This window comes from Podarcis bocagei, assembly GCF_964188305.1.
Source record: "Podarcis bocagei genome assembly, chromosome: 18".
Taxonomy (NCBI): Eukaryota; Metazoa; Chordata; class Lepidosauria; order Squamata; family Lacertidae; genus Podarcis; species Podarcis bocagei.
The window spans coordinates 2,618,867-2,641,698 of record NC_138144.1 but is presented as its reverse complement, the minus strand read 5'-3'; the positions used below and the strand labels follow the sequence as shown (position 1 = coordinate 2,641,698).

General features: G+C 48.8%; 2 protein-coding genes across 9 annotated transcripts in view; one reads left to right on the top strand and one right to left on the bottom strand.

Moving 5' to 3' along the window:
* GAMT (guanidinoacetate N-methyltransferase) overlaps positions 1-22,832 on the bottom strand; it is a 214,627-nt gene that overhangs the window by 23,138 nt on the left and 168,657 nt on the right. The window lies entirely within an intron of this gene.
* The window catches only part of DAZAP1 (DAZ associated protein 1), a 53,425-nt gene that overhangs the window by 10,550 nt on the left and 20,043 nt on the right, over positions 1-22,832 (top strand). For 5 of the 7 annotated variants that reach the window (XR_014003644.1, XR_014003645.1, XM_081177923.1 and 2 more), the window contains exons 2-6: positions 5,489-5,529; positions 6,234-6,400; positions 8,039-8,104; positions 11,745-11,852; positions 19,362-19,410. Coding sequence is in view for 5 of the 7 variants with exons in the window: in XM_081177923.1 (XP_081034049.1) it covers positions 5,489-5,529; positions 6,234-6,400; positions 8,039-8,104; positions 11,745-11,852; positions 19,362-19,410 (431 nt within the window). In the remaining 2 variants the exon portion in view is untranslated. Of the gene's footprint in view, positions 1-5,488; positions 5,530-6,233; positions 6,401-8,038; positions 8,105-11,744; positions 11,853-19,361; positions 19,411-22,832 lie in introns of those variants that run through there. The other 2 variants (XM_081177921.1, XM_081177924.1) reach the window with 2 other exon arrangements.

The window sequence follows — 22,832 nt, the reverse complement described above, 5'->3', positions numbered from 1 at the left end:
AAGTTGACAAGGCAAAGCCATTACTCATTCGGGCAGGGTAGTTCTTTTATCTTGGTGCCCAGAGAAAGAGATATAAAAAGAACTGCCTTCTCTGTGTGGGGAGGTATGCTTGGTTCGTCTTTGCTTGGGGTTGGGTGCTGGTGGAGACCAGAGTTCTCCCTTAGTGAATGAATTGTAGATGAAGCAGCAACATTGTGACGTCAAGTGTTGTCCTCATTACTGCTGTGGTGTCGTGGGAAGAAGGGTACATGATGTTGCCCTCTCCTACCCACCAAGGGTCACATGTTGTGTTGTATTGCATTTGTAGGTTGGGTTGCTGTTATGAGGTAGAGCCCTGGCTCTTGGCTTTGTTCTGCTGGACACATACATAAAAAGGTAAAGGGACCCCTGACCATTAGGTCCAGTCGTGAACGACTCTGGGGTTGCAGCGCTCATCTCGCTTTACTGGCCGAGGGAGCCGGCGTACAGCTTCCAGGTCATGTGGCCAGCATGACTAAGCCGCTTCTGGCGAACCAGAGCAGCGCACTGAAACGCCGTTTACCTTCCCGCCGGAGTGGTACCTATTTATCTACTTGCACTTTGACGTGCTTTTGAACTGCTAGGTTGGCAGGAGCAGGGACCGAGCAACAGGATCTCACCCCGTGGCGGGGATTCGAACCGCCGACCTTCTGATCGGCAAGCCCTAGGCTCTGTGGTTTAACCCACAGCGCCACCCGCGTCCCATGGACACATACATACCAGCATTCGAAATTTGCCAGGCGCATTATGCACCTGGCTATTGGCCACTTGCAACCAAGTGAAGATGCTCAGACACCAGGATAGCCCCTGACGTCTCCATCACCTGGAGGTTCATGCCTGGGGATCCTTGGATCTTGACTGTTTTCACACACCAACAACACATCCTGCAGAATCCTACCCATTATATTTTATCTGCGCAATCAGAATTAATTTCAGGGTCAAAAAAGCTGTATTGAAAACTACAACTCTGCATTCCATTATGGTGACTGCCACTCTAGTTTAAGGAGCCATTTGGTGCCCAGCTTATATATCTGAGTTTCTAACACTGATACACACTACACCTGCTCTCTGTATGCTTTTGGGAAACCATAATTGGTGATAGAGGAGAAGGATGCTTCTGTAATGAGCAGTAGAGAGGCCCAATTAATGCTGGGCCGCAGACGAGAGTATTTTCCAAGCATGGTCTGCATGGTTGTGTACATCATCTTGTACCATCAGGGCTAGAATCCTGAGTAAAAGAGAAAGTAGTTTAGCACCAGCTGAGGAGTCAAATCCAGTGGCGTAGCGTGGGGGGTGCAGGGGGGCCAGCCGCACCGGGCGCAACATCTGGGGGTTAGGGGGCGCAAATCCACGGGTTAGGGGGCGCAAATTACTTGCCTTGCCCCGGGTGCTGACAACCCACGCTACGCCACTGGTCAAATCCTCTCAGCCATAAGTTAATCGACATATCATAGCTGCTGGGTTAAGATCAGCAAGGGATTTTTATAATTGTTCTTAAACATGCATGTATTTATTTGTAAAATATCTATAGATAACACTTTCAGTGTAACTCCCCCCCCCCCCCGCCAGTGGGGAAGCTTGCTTTGTGTTACAGCTCTGCATCCCAGCCGGTGTGCTTGTCATTTTGCCATTGTCGTATCTCTCATTATTGCTGAAATGTTTCTCATAATTAAGGCAAAAACAGTGTGCTTATTTGACTTCTTTACCCGAATGGGTGAACATGTCTGGGCAGGGACCGCGTCTCAATGGCAGGCCATCCGCTTTGCATTCAGAAGATCCCAACCCAAGTCCCTGACATTGTTAGTTTAAACAGCGTAAGTACCAGCTTATTTGGGAAAAGACCCATCTGCCTGAGACCCTGGAAAGCAGCCTTCCCCTACCTTGTGCCCTCCAGATGTTTTGAACTGCAGCTCCCATCAGCTTCGGCGTCATGCAGCCAAGCTGGCTGGGGCTGTTTGGGGTTGTAACCCATCACATTGGAGGGCACCAGGTTAGGGAAGGCTGATGAGGGCCACTTAAGAGACCTATAGCCTCACCTCTCTCTTTTGTCTAGCTTGAGCCTGCTTTAACTTGAGCCACGTTTGTGCTGTGCCGAAGACTTCCTGCTTCCCTAGAGAAGCACACGCACAATTAGATGTTTTCGTGGCGCTTAAGTTTCCTTTCAGCAGCTCCTGCCATACACCTGGCTCCCCCACCTGTGGGGCTAATCATGTCATTGTGTTTGGGGATTCACTAATAACTTGTTTGCCAGCCAGGAGGTCTGTTCCTCTATTTGTGGTTTTGCCTCCTCTTAGCCCAGTGACAGCTGGGTTCAATTCTGTTACTGAAAACCAATTCCTTAGCTGAGCATGTGCTCAGAGACATCTCCGATTCTGCCTGCCCCTGCCCCCAAGCCACTGTTCTGTGCCTCCCTCCAAATAGTGGATCTCAGGTCTGAATATAATATGAACTGAAAGCTTGCTCTTGTCCAGAACTGGGCATCCAGTTGAGACCAAAAGTTGCCAACCTTCCTTTTGTCAATAAAAACCCCAAGTGCTTTCCTGGCATTAAAGTGGCATAAACAAAACATTTCAAAGAGTTAATTGCTTGCTCTGTTCCCTTTCCCACCCCAGGAGTGTTTGGGGGAACAAGATAAATAGGCATAGCTGCTCTTCCGACTTTACAATTTTACCATTCTATACCCTTGAGGGGTAAAGTGTTGGTGCTGACCTTTAAAGCCCTAAACGGCCTTGGTCCAGTATATCTGAAGGAGCGTCTCCACCCCCATTGTTCTACCTGGGCACTGAGGTCCAGCACCGAGGGCCTTCTGGCGGTTCCCTCACTGCGAGAAGCCAAGTTACAGGGAACCAGGCAGAGGGCCTTCTCGGTAGTGGCGCCTTCCCTGTGGAACACCCTCCCACCAGATGTCAAAGAGAACAACAACTACCAGGCTTTTAGAAGACATCTGAAGGCAGCCCTGTTTCGGGAAGCTTTTAATGTTTGATGTATTATAGTATTTTAATATTCTTTTGGAAGCCGCCCAGAATGGCTGGGGAAGCTCAGCCAGATGGGCGGGGTATAAATAATAAATTATTATTATTATTATTAAACTTTGTTAATTGGAGGGGGGATTTTTAACACCTGTCAGTCTGAGCTGGAGGTGATGGGAAGCTGATGGTGCTTGGGTCTTGAATTGCTGCACCTTTGAGGGAAGCCTTTGTCTCTGCCGCTGGTGTTTTCCCAACAGTCCCTCTCCCACCCATATGGCGTGCAAGCGGAGCGTGTTGCCGTTTGCATTGCTGATGGATGGTACTGTTTGCCTTAATGAAAGCGAGCACGAGAAAGCGTGAACTGAGGTGGAAGAATTTTCTCATACTTCAGTGGCCTTGAAGATCCTTTGGCTTGGGAGGCGGTGGCGGTGGCAGAGGAATCCCAATGTGTGTGGTAGAACCTAGAACCAAGACCCGGTGTTTTTTGGCCTTGTTTAGGTATCTGCTTGTGTTAATGGGGGAGCGAAGAGAATCCTTTATTGTGGGGGAGGGATAGGTAAAGGGACCCCTGACCATTAGGTCCAGTCGTGGCCGACTCTGGGGTTGCGGCGCTCATCTCGCTTTACCTTCCCGCTGGAGCGGTACCTATTTATCTACTTGACCTGGCATGCTTTTGAACTGCTAGGTTGGCAGGAGCAGGGACCGAGCAATGGGAGCTCACCCCGTCACGGGGATTTGAACTGCCAACCTTCTGATCGGCAAGTCCTAGGCTCTGTGGTTTAACCCACAGCGCCACCTGCGTCCCTGATTTAAGTCATAAAGGTAAAGGGACCCCTGACCATTAGGTCCAGTCGTGACCGACTCTGGGGTTGCGGTGCTCATCTCGCTTTACTGGCCGAGGGAGCCGGCGTACAGCTTCCAAGTCATGTGGCCAGCAGGACTAAGCCGCTTCTGGCGAACCAGAGCAGCGCACGGAAATGCCGTTTACCTTCCCGCCAGAACGGTACCTATTGATCTACTTGCACTTTGACGTGCTTTCGAACTGCTAGGTTGGCAGGAGTAGGGACCGAGCAACGGGAGCTCACCCAACGCGGGGATTCGAATCGCCGACCTTCTGATCGGCAAGCCCAAGGCTCTGTGGTTTAACTCACAGCGCCACCTGCGTCCCCGGGGGAGGCATATGTATCCCCAAAAATTGTATGTGTGTGTGTAGAGTTATGTCCCTGGGGTTGTTTTTTTACATGTGGCACAGACTGAAGATTGACTTTCATTGTGGGGTACAATGATGAGCTTTGTCTGTTCCGGCGCTGGAGTTTAAAACAATGAAAATATTTTTCTGTCCAGCAAGTGGAGAGTGCATTCACAGGGAGGGTCAGGTGTGCATCTCTAGCATAGAGGGACAGGGCACAAAAAGTTTAAATGCCCCAGGTGGGAAGTATGGGAAACCTGTGGCTCTTCAGGTGTTGCTAAACTCCAGCACCTATCATCCCTGATATATGGCTGGGGCTGGTGGGAACTGGAGTTGAAGAACCCCTGGAGCAGCCCGGGCTCTGCTTCTCCCTGCCCCATGGCACACTGTTTGACTGTAATAGTTCCATTGGCTTTGAAGCCCTAATGAGCCACCGTCCTAGTGTTCCCAGCATTAGTGTTCAAATTACACCGTTACGTTACCGTGCACCTAAGGTTCTAGTGCTGGCGGGAGTGGGTCTAGAAAACCGAGGAGGTATTCTTGATGGAGAGCCTGCCAGGCCCTCTGCTGGCAGTTCAAGCCCTAAGCTGGGCATCGGCTAGGTGAACTTGTTGAGTAGGTCGCTTGAGCCCTGCAGCAGCTGTGAGGTCCTTCCTCGCCGCCTGCAAAATAAAAGGGCACTTGCACAAAGTTGTTGCTGCCGGTAGCGAATTACTTGCTGGACACCTTCCCGGGATGCAGTTCAATTCCCGAGGCACAAACGGTTTGTCCGAATCAGTTTAGGGGGAACAAACGGCCTGCCAGAATGGCTTTCCAGGGCCTTTGTGGTCTAGTGAATAGGGTGTTAGCCGAGAGATCGAAGTTGAAATATCAGCCGAGCTGTGACCTTTCTTGGTTGCCTTAGCAAACTGCTACCTCTGTTTTAGTCTTGGTGAAAGGGGCAGAACAAAGGCTTTCTTCAAAGGGCAGCTTGGTGGAATGAGATTCAGACTGTAAAGTATTGGGACATCTTTTCACAATATATCTAGCACTCCGTACATTCTTAATATTGTGCTTTTTGCAACGGTGTGATGGAGTAATGATCATTAAGAAATTTTGCTTTATTCTGACACGTTGCTTCATAAGGTAAGTAAAAGTGCTGAGGTAACTCTTGGGTAGTAGCACATTTACAATCTACAAAGCATGCACACACTGCCTATTACGGTATAGCACCTTGCTAGAAGAGCGTTTATGTAGATTGTGGGCTGTCAGATTTCAAGGGGCCTTTGTTTTCACAGAGCAGATACTAACCTTTGTGTTCTTTGAATTACAGAAAGCTGTTTGTGGGTGGCCTTGACTGGAGTACCACGCAAGGTAACCATTTCCTAAATTGACCATGCACATCTTACTGAGGTTCAGATCCCCTACCTCTGGGCTGCTGCTCTCGCTGTATCGTGGCTTTGAGAGGGCTGCCTCATGCCAAAGCATTTGGGGTTTCCCTGAGGCCAGTGCAGCCTCAGATGCCCCCGGCAAGATGGGTTGCTTGTCTGAGAGATGGGGGTGGGGAGCTACTGGGGGGATAGCGGTTAGTGAGTGAGAGCACAAATCCTCAAGCCTTATTAAAACAAGCCTCCCTATAACTACAAATTGCTCCTTGTGCCTTGGCTGTCTCGCCTCCACCATTAAGCTGTCCTTCTGTAGACCCTACGAGTCTGTTCTGAACAGCGTTCCTCTGCTTCTCAAAGCACTGAATGGCTGGGAACCCATTTTAAGGTAACAAATACTTCAAGCATTTGTTTTGGTTGCCCTGCAGGGGCTATGTCTGCCATCCCTCCTGGATCCGTCCTTCTCTTCCGGGTTTCCCACAGGCTTCCGGTTCACCACTGCGAGAACAGAATGCTGGGCTAGATGAGCTGTTGGCCTGATCCTGCGGGCTTTCCTTATGTTCTCAAAAAAAAGTGCAAGCCAGCTTGAGACCATGTGTTGTGGGGGTGCCTTTATTTCCGTCTCCGCCCACGTTCTCTCTCCCGGCAAATCATCCTCAACGAAATGCGTGTGTGTGTGTGCTTCTTCAACAGAAACTCTCCGCAGCTACTTTTCCCAGTATGGGGAAGTTGTCGACTGTGTTATAATGAAAGATAAGACGACGAATCAGTCGCGAGGGTTTGGATTCGTCAAATTCAAAGACCCCAACTGCGTGGGGACAGTCCTGGCAAGCAGGCCTCACACATTAGATGGCCGAAATGTAAGTTTTGGGTGGGGTGGGGGAGTGATTGCTATTCCAGTTATTTCTTAAGCTAAGCAGGCAACTGTGACTGACTGAATAATTAAAAGCTTTAGTTGAGCAATTGCTCCTTCCATATGTGACTGAACTGAGGCCAAACCTAATTAGAACTCAGCTTTTAGGGGAACTTTCAGCCCTTCTCTTATACGTTCTTGCCCATACCTTAACATCTGCTCACGATCTCATGGGTGGTGAACAGTGAGATTCCCCTCGCCGCTTGACTGCTAGATGAACCCTCCTTTCCCGTTTTTGGAATTGCCACCACCCCAAAGTATCTCTTGGTCAGGGGGGCGCACACCAGGTTAAGTAGCTGCCCTTGTGTGTTCTGCTGTCTCTTGGATTTGCGAAGTCTGGCAGGTGGCTGCTTGCGAAATGAAAGTGTGGCGTAAAAGAGGCAGGCTTGCAAATGACTCCACCAGCGTTGGACTTGACAGCCTGCCCATCAGTTTCCCGAAGGGGATTAAGGCCCAGCTCTCTTTCCAGTTTGCAGCAGCCTCACTGCCCTGGTCCTTGCCAGCCCTGACTCGCAGGCGAGTGGCCATTTACACGCTAGGAGGGAGTGGGCAAGCAGCCAGCCCTGGGAGCGACTGGTAGGTCCACTTTGATTCAGAGTTTCCTAGCCTGCCTGTATTTATCCGAAGCATTTTTACTCGGCTCTTGAGCAAAACTAAACTAAAGGGCTCCCAGGGCAGCTTCCAAATCAGTCCCTGCCCTCAGGGATTTCAAAGGCATGGTCTGGAAAAGGGATTGGGGAGGAATAATAATAATAATAATAATAATAATAATAATAATAATAATAATAATGATAATAATAATAATAATAATTATTATTATTATTATTATTATTATTATTATTATTATTATTATTATTATTATTATTATTACCCTGCCCATCTGGCTGGGCTTCCCCAGCCACTCTGGGCGGCTTCCCAAAAAAATATTAAAATACTGTAATACATCAAACATTAAAAGCTTCCCTAAACAGGGCTGCCTTCAGATGTCTTCTAAAAGTCTGGTAGTTGTTGTTCTCTTTGACATCTGGTGGGAGGGCGTTCCACAGGGCGGGCGCCACCACCTACAAGGCCCTCTGCCTGGTTCCCTGTAACCTCACTTCTCGCAGTGAGGGAACCACCAGAAGACCCTCGGTGCTGGACCTCGGTGTCTGGGTAGAACGATGGGGGTGGAGACGCTCCTTCAGAAAGAAGAGGCTTGGGCACAAGTTCTTCGTTAGCAGTTTCTTATAACGACTGGCTAGGATGTACAAGGAGAGGAGGAGCTAAACATTACTGGTGTCTCAGCTGTGCGCTGATGGAAAGGCCGTGCCATCCCTTCTCTCCTCCTGCCGCGTAGCCTGGTGGCTGCCTTTAGAGAAGATGACTGTGCTGAGTTGGTACACATCTGCCTGTGTTAGATTTTCCCCTGTGGGCTTCTTGAGAGACGGTTTCAGCTGTCCACAGGAGGTTAGGACCTACTGGTCACCGCTCAGCATGCTTGTTTGAACGCCAGCATCGGGCAAAGCCAGCTTCGGGGCGCCTTTTCTTTTCAAATAAAACTCTGGCTTGCCCTGCCTCCTGTTTCACCCTCTCCCTTGTTTGACAGATTGATCCAAAGCCTTGCACCCCTCGCGGAATGCAGCCAGAGAGAACCCGACCAAAGGAGGGATGGGTAAGGAAGCCGCTTTGGCGTGCGTCGCTCTCCTCTCTTTCCTCCCTCGGTGCCCTTGCAGAGCTGCCAGTGTTTCCCATGTCCAAATTCCGAGGAGCTTCGTTAACCCGCTGGAAGCAGGGCAGCAAAATTCAGCCGCGCTGTCAAAAAACAAATGAAGCTCTGGGGACTGGGTTGCCAGATGTCACTGCTTGCTGAAAGCAGCCATGTTTCGGTGTGCTCAGCTGAACCCCTGATCTTCACGATCTGGGGGTGGGGCAGCTGTGGTTTTGATATGTGTATACCTGCCGCTTGCAGCGGGGCATGTTAACACTGACACAAGGACATTGCTGTGTTCAGATGCCTCCTTGCCCAATGAATATTTATTATTGATGTTTATACAGTGGTACCTCGGGTTACATACACTTCAGGTTACAGACGCTTCAGGTTACGGACTCCGCTAACCCAGAAATATTGCTTCAGGTTAAGAACTTTGCTTCAGGATGAGAACAGAAATCGTGCTCCGGCAGCGTGGCAGCAGCAGGAGGCCCCATTAGCTAAAGTGGTGCTTCAGGTTAAGAACAGTTTCAGGTTAAGTACGGACCTCCGGAACGAGTTAAGTACTTAACCTGAGGTACCACTGTATTGTGTCTATCCTTCCCCCGCAAAGGAATTGTTCAAGTGGGGATAGAAAGGAGCCATAAGTGTTATAAGAGCCAGTATCAGTCAGCCCAGGCCAGGAAAGGCATTAGCCACAAAGACTTAGTGATCAAACGTGTCTTCACTTCCTGACCTCCCTTCTTGTACAGTGGTGCCTCGCAAGACGAAAAGAATCCATTCTGTGATTCTCTCCGTCTAGCGGTTTTTTCGTCTTGCGAAGCAAGCCCATTGACGGATTAGCGGCTTTTAGCGGCTTATCGGATCAGCTGATAAGCGGCTTAGCGGCTTAGAAAAAGGGGGGAGGGGGAAAAACCCGCAGGAACTCGCAAGACATTTTTGTCTTGCGATGCAAGCCCATAGGAGATGCGTTTTGCGAAGTACCTCCAAAATGGAAAACACTTTCGTCTAGCGAGTTTTCCGTCTTGCGGGGCACCACTGTAGTTAAGTAGCCTAGCTGGCTTCACTGGGGAGCCACTTCCACAACGCAGTTGCTACCACAATGAAGGGTCCACCGAATGTCCTAGTGTGCTTGTTCAATTTGTGAAGTCAGGGGGTTCTGTTGGGTCAGCTCCTCCTGTCAGTTCGGAGCAGCCCAGCCTTGGGAGCATGTAGGGTAAGTCTCTTCAGCTTGGGGATTTTTTTCAGAGTTCTGCCTACACATCTGCCCTCTGGGGTTTTCTGCCAGTGTCTCCATTTGCCACCCACATCAGTTCCAGGTTCCCTTGCATACCGTCCCCTTGCTTTCGGCTCCATCCATGCCTGTCAGCTCTCAGCGGCCCATTCCCTTCTCCCACTCCCACCCTTATCCCTGCTTTTTAACTACCGTATTTTTCGCTCTATAGGACGCACTTTTTCCCCTCCAAAAATTGTGTGCCTTAGCCACGCGCAACCCCTCCAGGAGGGAGAGGTTGCGCGCATTCTGTACGCTGCTCTTTGGGGCTGGGGGGGGGGAAATAAGATTATTTTTCTTGATTCCCCCCCCCTAAAAACTGGGTGCGCCCTATGGAGCGAAAAATACGGTATGCTCTCAACAGAGTGTCCTCTCTCCTCCTCTGCTCTCAAGCCATGCCTTCCGCCTCCATTTCTGCCAAGCTTTTCCGGACCTGTACTGCAACTCTGCTTTCCTTAATATCAGCCCTTGCTATCAAATCCTTCCCTCCCTTCTCACCTTTGTCCTGTTTGCTGTTCTTGATCGCTGCCCACCTCACTTATACGGAGGAGGCATGGGCGGGGAAGAAATGATTACAGTGTTCTTAACAGCAGGCCGAGTTCAGTTCACGCACGGCAGCTTAACTTGGCGAGTCTTTCCAAGGCGCCTGCTCCAGTAGCGTGAGCCTTTTAGGTGCAGCTGGTTTTCAAGAAAGGTAACGTCTGAGTTGTTCACCTTCTGGCCGATGTGATTCCATCCGCATGCAAATATGTCATTTCAGCACCCTGGGCGCACATTTGTAGCACAACGCATCAGCACTTCCTTCCAGTAGGACAGGAAGACTTGTGACTATTGTTCACCGCTTCAGTTGTTGAATTATTGGGGGGGGGGTAGGGAGGTGACCTAGCCCCCCCAATAGCCTTTGCTCAAAAGCCCTTAGAAAGCTCAGATAAGAGGACCAATACAAATGGTAAGAGGAATGGACTTCCTCTCTACCTTTACCCATTGAAAACATCTCTCTCAACTCCCGCCCCACTGGTGCTGCCTCATATATACAGTGGTGCCTCACAAGACGAAATTAATTCGTTCCGCAAGCTTTTTCTTCTTGCGAGTTTTTCGTCTTGCGAAGCACGGTTTACCATAGGAATGCATTGAAAATCAATCAATGCGTTCCTATGGAGACCGTCTGGGGACAGAGGGGAAGCGCCGCTCTGTCCCCTCTTTTGAAGCAAGGGGCGGAGAGGAGAAGATCGCTTTTCCCCGTTGCCGCTCCTTGGTTCAAAAGGGGTCCGGGGAGAGAGGGGAAGGCACTGCGCCTTCCCCTCTGTCCCCGGAGATTGCGGGGCTGGCAACGGGGAGAAGCAATCTTCTCCCCGCCGCCACATGCTTCAAAAGAGGTCCGGGGACAGCGGGGAAGACGCGCTGCGCTTCCCGCTGTCCCCGGAGCTTGCGGGGCAAGCTTCGTTTTGCGAAGCAAGCCCATAGGGAAATTCGTCTTGCGAAGCAACTCGAAAACGAAAAAAACCTTTCGTTTTGCGAGTTTTTCGTCTCGGGAGGCGTTCGTCTTGCGGGGCACCACTGTACCATATTTTTCGCTCTATAAAACACACTTTCCCCCTCCTAAAAAGTAAGGGGAAATGTGTGTGGGTCTTATGGGGCGAATGCAGGCGGGAGGCTCTGCTCAGAGCTCCCTGTAAAGAGCCGCATGGAACGTGTGTGTGGCTCTTGGGCGCTTTTCCCCACACACACGCTCCGCGTGCTCTTTAAAGGGAGCGCGGCTCTTGGGGGAGCCTTAGCCGCGCACAGCCTCTCCTGGGCAGGGGGAGAATTCATGCCGCTGCCCGGGAGAGGTTGCGCGCGGCTATCCCATACGCCAGGACAGCAAGCGGGATCGCTGAGCTGCGGTCCCTCTTGCTGTCCTGGCTTCTGGGATTCAGAATATTTTTTTCCTTGTTTTCCTCCTCCAAAAAACTAGGTGCGTCTTAAGGTCTGGTGTGTCTTATAGAGCGAAAAATACGGTGCCTCGCTCCCTCTGCCATTTGCAGTGGACACACATGCTGACAAATGGCAGTCTGGCCGCGTGAACGAATGTTGTTGTTGGGTTTTTTTGGAGGGTGTGTGTTTCTTTGAGCCAGATCTAAACTGCAGCCTGCAAGACAAGTTAGGGAGCGCAGCTTGGTCTGTCTTTGAATTTCAAGTCCGTTGTGAAAGAACTCTTTTGCCCCTCTCCCTTTAAGGCAGAAGTTGCTCGGCCACCAAAAGGACCGGCGCTTCCGCAGGCACAGCACAAGCGTCGCTTTGAAGGATACATCCTAGTTTTAATTGCCACCGTTTCTGTCCCTTTTGTCTCAGCAGAAAGGATCCAGGAGCGATAACAAATCTAATAAAATATTTGTCGGTGGGATCCCTCACAACTGCGGCGAGACAGAGCTCAGGGAATACTTCAAGAAGTTCGGAGTGGTGAGTTTATTGCGGTGGCAGGCATCAGGTCTCCAGAAAGCAGCTTCTTTCTCCCATCTCCTCCATCTCCATTCCCTCCTCTACACCTGGAGTTCGATTTTTTGCCTCATCAACATGAAATATTCCTGTGGCTGTCTGCTCCTTCTTAAAAACCAACCCACCTGCATTTCTGGGCATTAGTCATAAAAGCCCCTAGTTCTAAGGTGTTTGGTTTCAGAATCCAGAGCCCATGGTTTAGCCTAGAATCATAGAATCATAGAGTTGGAAGAGACCCCAAGGGCCATCGAGTCCAACCCCCTGCCAAGCAGGAAACACCATCAGAGCACTCCTGACATATGATTGTCAAGCCTCTGCTTAAAGACCTCCAAAGAAGGAGACTCCACCACACTCCTTGGCAGCAAATTCCACTGTCGAACAGCTCTTACTGTCATTTCTTCCTAATGTTTAGGTGGAATCTTCTTTCTTGTAGTTTGGATCCATTGCTCCGTGTCCACTTCTCTGGAGCAGCAGAAAACAACCTTTCTCCCTCCTCTATGTGACATCCTTTTATATATTTGAACATGGCTATTATATCACCCCTTAACCTCCTCTTCTCCAGGCTAAGTTTGTCAGTGTCCTTCTTGAATTGTGGTGCCCAGAACTGGACACAGTACTCCAGGTGAGGTCTGACCAGAGCAGAATACAGTGGCACTATTACTTCCCTTGATCTAGATGCTATACTCCTATTGATGCAGCCCAGAATTGCATTGGCTTTTTTAGCTGCTCTTCTCAAAGTCCCATTGATCCAGCATAAGGATGTCTGATTTTTGCAAAATGTAGACAGCATGGCTTTTGTGTCTTTGTACTGTTTTGTGGCAGAAATAATTTTTTGGCTAAGGCCTTGGCTGGTATTAATTTGATGCCATGAAGTCTGCTCTTGCCCGTCTGTCTTCTCAGGGTGGACTGACCAACCAGTGTGATATCTCCCTTGATGTCCTGACCGTCTCTAGGGTCCCCCCACCTGAAAGCTGGAGCCTCTGGTGAGGGGCTCAGTGGTCCCCTATTCATATACAGGTGAAACTCGAAAAATTAGAATGTCATCGAAAAGTTCCTTGATTTCAGGAATTCAACTTGAAAGGTGAAACTAATATATGAGATAGACTCATGACATGCAAAGCGAGATATGTCAAGCCTTGATCTGTGATCATTGTGATGATCATGGCGTGCAGCTGGTGAAAACCCCAAATTAACCATCTCAGAAAATTAGAATATTCAAGGAAATCAGCAAAACCAAGGATTGCAAATCGAACAAGATTGGACCTCTGAGAGGTAGAAGCACGTCGTGCTTTGCATTTCACGAGTCAATCTCATATATTAGTTTCACCATTCAAGTTGAATTCCTGAAATCAAGGAACTTCCCCACGATATTCTAATTTTTTGAGTTTCACCTGTGTAGTAGTAAACAAATTAATTAATTAATTATATCCATTCCTCACTCTTTGGTCAAGTATGCCCCCCCCCCCAGTCCTGGCTTACAACAAAATCCAACGCAAGGGTGTAATGTAGCAGGGATATGTTGAGTTGCGTTTGTCTAGCAAGCTTCTCTTGCACCTGATAGTTAATGACCACCCTTTCTTAGAGCCAGGGTGTGGGGATTTCCATTGGGACTGGTTGATGGTGGAAATGCCAACTCACAGAAGTAGCTCTTCCACTGACTATTTTTGGTCGAGGTGCAGTTTGCTTAAATGGTTCGCAGATCATTTTCATTCTTTGTTCTCAAGTGGGCCACATTCTTCACTCCCCCCCCACCCCTCTTCTTTCTCCCCCCCCCCCCAAGCAGGTAAGTTGTCAAACAACTCATCATTATTTGGACATAGGTCGCCTGCATTTATACTTCAATTTACAAGCTGCCTTATGTTTGGAGCAGAGAGAGAATGGTAGACTCCCAGTTCCGGGCAGGCTTTGGCCCTTATCTCTGTGCTCCAGGCACCTAGGGCCTGAAAAGGAAAGGAAGAATCGCACCAGCAAGCTTTGAAAACAGGGTTTTGTTAATACAAGAAAAACCTATTTAATCACAACAGCGGATTTGCGTAGGTTTAAGCCTGGAGTGTTACCAGTATAACACATGAGGTGTGAAGCATGATTTCCCCAGAACTCTTCCCTTTCTCAGAGGCTTGGGTTTTTGAAGACCTTTTATTTCTAAACTTCCACTGGCTTACCCAGGAAAAGAGTCGACTGATTTCCAAAATAGTAAATAGTGGCATGTTTTATGCTGGTACTGAATTGGGGGTGGGGGGGGAGTAATTTTAATGCACTGGCAGAGTGGCCTGCTGTTGAAGGGTGGGTAATGAATTTAATAATAGTAAGTCCAACCAGGGTTATCTGTATTCCTGTCCTCCTTGTTCCCCTGCAATTCTTACTAATAATAATAATAATTTATTATTTATACCCCGCCCATCTGGCTGGGTTTCCCCAACCACTCTGGGCGGCTTCCAACTGAATATTAAAAACAGTACAGCATCAGACATTAAAAACTTCCCTAAAGAGGGCTGCCTTCAGATGTCTTCTAAAAGTAAAATAGTTGTTTATTGCCTTGACATCTGGTGGGAGGGCGTTCCACAGGGCAGGCGCCACTACCAAGAAGGCCCTCTGTCTGGTTCCCTGTAACCTTACTTCTCGCAATGAGGGAACCGCCAGAAGGCCCTCCGCGCTGGACCTCAGTGTCCGGGCTGGACAATGGGGGTGGAGACGCTCCTTCAGGGATACAGGACCGAGGCCGTTTAGGGCTTTAAAGGTCAACACCAACACTTACCTTTGGAATAAGCCCCCAGGTGTCCTGCTGATTTTTCCTAGTTTCCCTTCCTTCCCAAACCCCAAAATTTTCACAGGAATTTAAGGAGTTCCAGCAGCAGCTTTAGGAAGCACCCAGAAATTGGTTCTTAAGTGTGCTGGAACAGAATGGATTTGAGAGGCGCTGGTGGAAGGGTGGGCCAGGGTATTAAGGTCCATAAATAGCAACACCCTAGTGTTCCCGGGCCCTAAGGAAGTTAGATTAGCCTCAACCAGAGGCAGGGCCTTCTCAACACTGGCTCCGGCCTGGTGAAACGCTCTGTCTCATGAGACCAGGGCCCTGCGGCATCTGATTTCTTTCCGCAGGGTCTGTAAGACAGAGTTGTTCCACCTGGCCTTTGGCTTAGAATCAGTTTGATTCCCTCCCCCTCTTTCTTTTTCCTGTCTCCTCCTGTGAAGAGGCTGCATCCTAACATTTTAATGTTGTATTTTAATCTTGCTTTTTAAATTGTATTTTAATCAACTTGTTTTTATTATTGGTTGTTAGCCGCCCTGAGCCTGGTCTTGGCTGGGGAGGGCGGGGTATAAATATAAATATAATTATAAATAAAATAAAATAAACATCCTCAGGCTTTGAAGCCCTTGGCAGGCCTGTCCAGCCATCCTTTTGGTTTCTAAAACCTCACCTAGATACCATGTGCTTGGGTTATTGTTTTCTTAAAAACCCTGTCTCATTGGGACTAGTACCCTGCTTCTGTTAAATATTGGTACAGTGGTGCCCCGCAAGACGAACGCCTCGGAAGACGAAAAACTCGCTAGACGAAGGAGTTTTTCGTTTTCTTAGCCGCTTCGCAAGACGCATTTCCCTATGGGCTTGCTTCGCAAAACGAAGCTTGCCCCGCAAGCTCCGGGGATAGCGGGGAAGCGCAGCGTGTCTTCCCCGCTGTCCCCGGACCCCTTTTGAACCAAGGGGCGGCAACGGGGAGAAGCGATTCTCCCCGCTGCCCCTTCCCTTGCTTTAAAACAGGTCCGGGGACAGAGGGGAAGCCGCATGGCGCTTCCCCTCTGTCCCCGGACGGTCTCCATAGGAACGCATTGATTGATTTTCAATGCATTCCTATGGGAAACCGTGCTTCGCAAGACGAAAAACTCGCAAGAAGAAAAAACTTGTGGAACGAATTAATTTCGTCTTGCGAGGCACCACTGTAGTCCTTCAGATTCCTAGAATGTCCTTTGCTCAGCATCAGTCCTCTGCACAAACACTTTAAGCATGGGTCTACACGGTGTGTGCTGGGAACATTCCTGCTCCAAATCTTTCACCAGACAGCCTGGCAGGTAACTGGAGGGAGAGGTGCTGAGTGGAGCAGAACTAACCCGGCTTGGGGTGCATATATAACCCCGAAAACATACGCAGCCTGAAGCACCCCTCCAAACACCCATCTTAAACCACCCTGTCCTTTGTTTTCAGCAACCTTAGCTACCTCTTGGGTGGGTGTTCCTTGGGCACAGCTCCCTGGGGACCCTGGTGGCTGTGGAATTGGGAGCCTCCATGGGCTACATGCGATAATTCCCCACGGCCTGCAATCTAATCGACTCACTTAGCCACATGGCTCTCTTCCCACCCAGGCCTTTGAGGGGGCAGGGAGCAGGATTGCAAAATATACAGTGGTACCCCGGGTTACATACACTTCAGGTTACATACGCTTCAGGTTACAGACTCCGCTAACCCAGAAATAGTGCTTCAGGTTAAGAACTTTGCTTCAGGATGAGAACAGAAATCGTGCTCTGGCGGCACGGCAGCAGCAGGAGGCCCCACTAGCTAAAGTGGTGCTTCAGGTTAAGAACAGTTTCAGACCTCCAGAACAATTTAAGTACTTAACCCGAGGTACCACTGTAGTTTGGTCAGTTTCGGAAACAGACTGGAATTCAACTTGAGATGCGCAATTAAAAAGGGGGAGCTGGCTTTTCCCAACGGCGAACATGTAAACTTGAACTTGTTCAGCAACTAATGACTACTTTTGCCCAGATGAATCAGAAACGTGATTCTCCTGTTTGCTTGAGGGGGTTTTTGTGGGGAGGTGGGGCGAACAATGGGCAAGGTGTAATTGGGCAGGTCCCAAAAGGGAATTGACCCATGTTAATAAGATCTACGTTCGTGCTTGGTAACCTGAACCCTGCCAAACGAGTTGTCTTTTCAAACCTTAACTCGCCCCGGGTGGACCCATGTGTATCCCATTTCATTATGCAGTTGTCCTTTGGCTCCCAAAATACTCCCTGGGGGGGCATTTGTGGCTCATCCAGGCAAATGCTACCTAAAAGCCCTTGAGTGGTGCTGGGTGATAAATTTTCTCCTTCCCGCTGATGGCTGCTTCAGCAACTCAGCCTCAGCTTCCCCATGTGAGCAGCTCAGCCTCCTGGAGCTGGTTGGGGGAGGCTCTGAGCGCCAAAGGCCCTCATCCTGCCACAGCAGAGGCAAGCTGAGCTGGACCTGTAAAATGGGGAGCAGAGCCCCTCAAGCTTGCGACTGATGGCAGTTTCTTTCCCCTTTGTGCTTAGCTAGGTGACATCTCTTGTTATCTCCTTGTCTAACTAAAGAGGCCACCAGTAAATCCGTATAGATTTGCCGATTAGGCCTCACTTGCAGACGGTGAAAGTGGGTGGGCTGAATGTTGAGGATTGGGCAGCTCTTAAACTTGCCACTGTCCCTCCTGACTCGATTTCTCCAGAATGCCCTGGAACGACGTCGTCTCAAGGAAGCATTACCGTATTTTTTGCTCTATAAGACTCACTTTTTCCCTCCTAAAAAGTAAGGGGAAATGTGTCTGCGTCTTATGGAGCGAATGCAGGCTGCGCATCTATCCCAGAAGCCAGAACAGCAAGAGGGATTGCTGCTTTCGCTGCGCAGCGATCCCTCTTGCTGTTCTGGCTTCTGAGATTCAGATATTTTTTTTTCTTGTTTTCCTCCTCCAAAAACTAGGTGCGTCTTGTGGTCTGGTGCGTCTTATAGAGCGAAAAATACGGTATTCCAACGGCTCTTTAAGGGGATAGCAGCCCCCGTGCTCAAATATAAACCTTTTTCTGCACACACACACACACACCTCAAAAAATATCTATGCAAGGTTCTCAGATAAAAACTCCACTCACAAACCAAGCAGACATTTCTCATTTGTTTAGAAAATCACAGAATGAGAAGAGACTACCAGCCTATAAGTGCTGCCATCTCTCTCTCTCTCTCTCTCTCTCTCTCTCTCTCTCTCTCTCTCTCTCTCCCCCTCTCCCTCTCCCTCTCCCTCTCCCTCTTCCCCACTTCTCAGGATGTTTGGCACAAGCCAGCTTAAGCCCATTCTGCCTGGGAAGGAATATGCCTTGCCTCCCTGACTTCTTGCATCATCTGAAGATTTGGGCCCTGCGGTCAAACACCTGAGTTCAGCCGTCTGGCTGGCGGTGCTCTTAAAATAAGTGTTCTCTTGAAATCACAGCCTCTGGGATCTCTGGCTAAGTGACAGCTAAGATTGATTTCAGAGGCTACAAAATTGTAAAGAATTGTGAAATCTGAATGGTCAGCCCATTACTTCACAACCCAAGAATCTCCCACTGCCTCAGCAGTGCCCTGTTCACTGTTTGGCAAAACGTTGAGAGGTTTCCTGTATTTGCAGGGAGAGCTGCTTAGCCGCCCAAACATGACAATCTTGCATCAGTTTTTCGGGGAGTCATTATTACCGTATTTTTTGCTCTATAAGACTCACCTTTTCCCTCCTAAAAAGTAAGGGGAAATGTGTGTGCGTCTCATGGAGCGAATGGAGGCTACGCAGCTGTCCCAGAAGCCAGAACAGCAAGAGGGATTGCTGCTTTCACTGCGCAGCGATCCCTCTTGCTGTTCTGGCTTCTGAGATTCAGAATATTTTTTTTCTTGTTTTCCTCCTCCAAAAACTAGGTGCGTCTTATGGTCTGCTGCGTCTAATAGAGCGAAAAATACGGTAAATGGCATCAGTTATTCAGGAGTGAAAAATACATCTTCTTAGGCGCCCTGATTGTCATTTGAGGCTCTCTTTCCCTTGCTTATCACACACTAGCCTCTAGATTGCCCCTTGAAAAAACAAACGAGGTACAGAGGTTAGTAAAGGGTAGCTAACGCAGGCCACCTGTTTATATGTGCAGACTCTGCCACCTTGGGGAGTTCTGCCTGCTTGAAACAATTACTAAGACGGCTAGAAAACATGCTCTGTGTTCCTTGTTTGTTCCTCCAGCTCACGCATCCGTCCTCACTCTCCAGAGCCACCTGCTTTCCTCCCTGTTCCTAGCAAGATGTGTTTTCTGCTGCTTCGGCGCAATTAATCTGCACCTTGTCTGGAGAATTTCAAAAGACCGGTGGGGAGGTAGCCCTCTACCGATCTGCGACTTTGGTTTGCACTTTGGCATTGCTTTCTCGGTTATCCATTTGTTTTTCTAAAAAAAGGTTATTGCAGTTATATATTAACACCTGAAAGAAGAAAGAGCCACGAGTGGGTCTTCTCAGCCCTTGCTTGGGGAAGGGTACTTGCCAAGGTCTTCTGCCTCTCAGCCCTTGCTTGGGGAAGGGCTTATTCTGCCTTGCTTCCTATCAGATGCTTATCGCTAGCCGCACCTCAAGCGTCCGATTGTGCTTCTGCTTTCTTTGCGTGGCCTCATCCTGCTGCCTGCCGTGTGTTAACCCTCCTGTGGGAGCTTCATCAGTCGAATTTCCCCTCTTCTCTTTCCTAGGTCACTGAAGTGGTCATGATCTATGATGCAGAGAAGCAGCGGCCCCGAGGTAAAGGAGAATCTAATTTGTCCTTGAAATTTCTTTATCCTCTCCCTATGTCAGATGGCAAACTTTCACAACATCAACACACAATATACCTATATTGTTCACATTGCCTCGGGAAATTATTCCACTGAACAAACGACTACATGCGATTCATGCAATTCCATCCTCCAGTGTGTTACTGCTTTTGAAGTCAGGTGTTAAATGTCCGTCTCTGTCTCCACCCTTACCTGCCCGTGCCTCCAAAAGGTGTCTTCTTTAACGAAAAGGTTGACACCTGAATTGAGCTTCTTGTTTCAAATAGGCAAAGGAGAAGGAGTGAAAAGAAGCAGTCATTAAACTTACACATTCTCCTATCCCCCCCCCCCTTTTAGAGCATAAGGTAAAGGTAAAGGGACTCCTGACCATTAGGTCCAGTCGTGGCCGACTCTGGGGTTCCGGCCCTCATCTCGCTTTATTGGCCGAGGGAGCCGGCGTACAGCTTCCGGGCTCATGTGGCCAGCATGACTAAGCCGCTTCTGGCGAACCAGAGCAGCACATGGAAACGCCGTTTACCTTCCCGCCGGAGCGATACCTATTTATCTACTTGCACTTTGACGTGCTTTCGAACTGCTAGGTTGGCAGGAGCAGGGACCGAGCAACGGGAGCTCACCCCGTCGCGGGGATTCGACCCGCCGACCTTCTGATCGGCAAGTCCTAGGCCCTGTGGTTTAACCCACAGCTCCACCCGCGTCCTTTTTAGAGCATACGGGCTCTTAAAATCTGTTTTCCAAGGCTGCAGTTTTCAGTAACTGCAGGATTAGAACATATGTTCAGCTTTGCCCTTTTTTGTGATTAAATGGCTTCAGTTAAAAGCATTGGCCAAAGGCTGTTAAGTAGCTTCTTGAAATGTTTCGCAGACGAGGATCTACGCAAGTCCCCTGTTACCCTTGAGGGGTAACTGCTTTTATGTTTGAGCAAGTTGGCAGTTTCTCCCCAAACTCCAAAGGCTGAGTCAGCAGTGCCTTCTCAGCTTCAGCCCCAGCGGGAACCAGCCCTTGTCTTGTCTAGCTTTCCATTCCACCAATCACTTTTCAGTCGGCTCTTAGAGGCAGTATTTTTTTCAAACCAAAATGTCATCTGCGTGAGTTGCACCTAACCCACTCGGTAGCATGTCAGACATGCTAGGAAACAGTTTGCCATCTAGACTTTTCCACTCTTCCTTGTTGACTCCATTTATTTTAAAGCAATATGTAAATTCTTCACTTCATATTGATTAAGCTGTTAAGTCTTAGTTTTTATTTTAATTTAGACATACATCCTTAGTGGCATATTTAAGTGTTTCATAGTAAAAGTACAGTAAACGTTAAGTTCTTTCTCCCCCCTTCCTTTTCTTCTCTCTCTCTCTCTGTGAACTGTTTGTGATTAATATCTCTTTAGATTTTCTTCTCTCTAGGTGATAGATTATCACAGAGGTACAGGCCATTTCCACAAATGGAGGAGGGGTTCGGGCCTCTGTCTTTATTTGGAGTGTAAACTTAAAGTTTTCAATATTTGGGGGCAGGAGGAGTGGGGGCGGGCGGTTTTTCTCTTCTTTTGATGCCTTTTAATTCGTTTTGCAACAGCTTTGCACTGTTTCAACAGAAAAATTCACTGACACAATAAAGAGCAGCATCTTCTTGCATGTTTTCCCCATCCCCCCACCTTAAAGTTGGGAGAGGTAATAAAATAACCTTGCCTCTACTTTGAACCATTTTTCCCGCACTTGTGCTCACCATGAAAACAAGACCCAGACGTGATGATTTTTTTACCTAAACGACCCCCTAAAGCTCTCACACTTCAACTTTCCCAGGGACAAATCAGGAAAATTTGAAGGCTTCCTTCCGAGGTTTTGTCTTTTGCCTTAAAGCCTCGCTTATGCAATTAGCTACCGCCAGCAGGTTTGAAGGGCGTGAGCTGCGGGGCATCCATGTTTAGCTTCAGCCTTGTCCACCACAAGTGTGTCCGGCGCTGGATGCCAAACATGGGTGGCGAGCTGGTGTGGCAGTTTGGGCCCAGCTCGGCTCATAGCCGGCAGCTTTCAGCAGCTGGACATGATCCTGCCACCTGCACTAGCAATCCACCCATTCCGACTATGGGCAAACATGACTCTTGCGTTTACACCACTTGCCTCTTAACCACTTTTGTCTGCTGCGTCCTGCGGTTTCCATTGCAACCCTGTGCTTTCTTCACTCAGTTGCACAGCTGTAAACTTCACTGCAAGTGCCAACGTGTCGGTTAGACCCCTGGGGGATGCGAGGAGCAAATGCCTCTTCCATCGGTGGCTGCCCTGTTGGGTACATCACATTGATAACTTGTGAAGTCTCCCTGGCTGTCCTAGTTCCTCTCTTTAAGTATCCTCGGAAAATGCTCTCCCTGTCCCAATTCTTCATGTCTCTTTCTGTTCCATCTCTTGCCCTCTTAAGATCTTAAACTTCCTTCTTTCACCTTAAAATCTCTGCTCAGTCATTTGTATGGCTGTTAGGCAGCTTGACTCGTATACTGGGCACCCACCCCTTATTCCCATTTTACAGAAGGGGAACGTGCGCTTGAATACTAATTGGCTTCCTTTCAGCCAGCTAGTGATATAAACTGGTTCCCCCTGCCTCCACCACATCCTACCAGTTTTCCAACTTAGCACCAAGTTATAGATTTTGAGAGGACCACTGATGGGAAGGATGCAGATGTCTTATAGAGGAATTTGGTCCACTTTTTGGGTCGGGGGTCTGTTATGCTGCTTACTTACGAAGAGCAGCTTTGTAAATGTTACGCTTTGAAGTCCTACAACTCTTGTTGCAATCTTGTCTTGGAAAATGGCTTCACGATAAAGCCAGCAGCAAAGCAAAGCTTTATACTAAGGCAGGGTTGACAGTGTGGCTGAACACTTGAGGTAACACTTAAAGTCAAGAAGAAGAAGAGTTTGGTTTTGATATCCCGTTTTATCACTACCCTAAGGAGTCTCAAAGCGGCTAACGTTCTCCTTTCCCTTCCTCCCCCACAACAAACACTCTGTGAGGTGAGTGGGGCTGAGAGACTTCAGAGAAGTGTGACTAGCCCAAGGTCACCCAGCAGCTGCATGTGGAGGAGCGGGGAATCGAACCCAGTTCACCAGATTACGAGTCCACTGCTCTTAACCACTACACCACAGAAACGCGTCACGGTCATTACTTTTTTTTTAGCTTGCCTGCTGCTGAAAATTAAGAGCACCTTTGAATTGCATGCAGCGTTCAGCTAATTCTACACATCTGCACAACGCAAAATTTGTACCAGTCCAAAAACTCTTGCATTGGTTTTTTTGGTTGTTTAAGTCTCTGGGCTCACAGAGAAATTCCTGAATGACAGTGTGATGCAGAGGGTCACGTGGGGTGTTTGGCCTTTAAGTGCTTTCCTCCCTTGCAGATCAGCTCTCA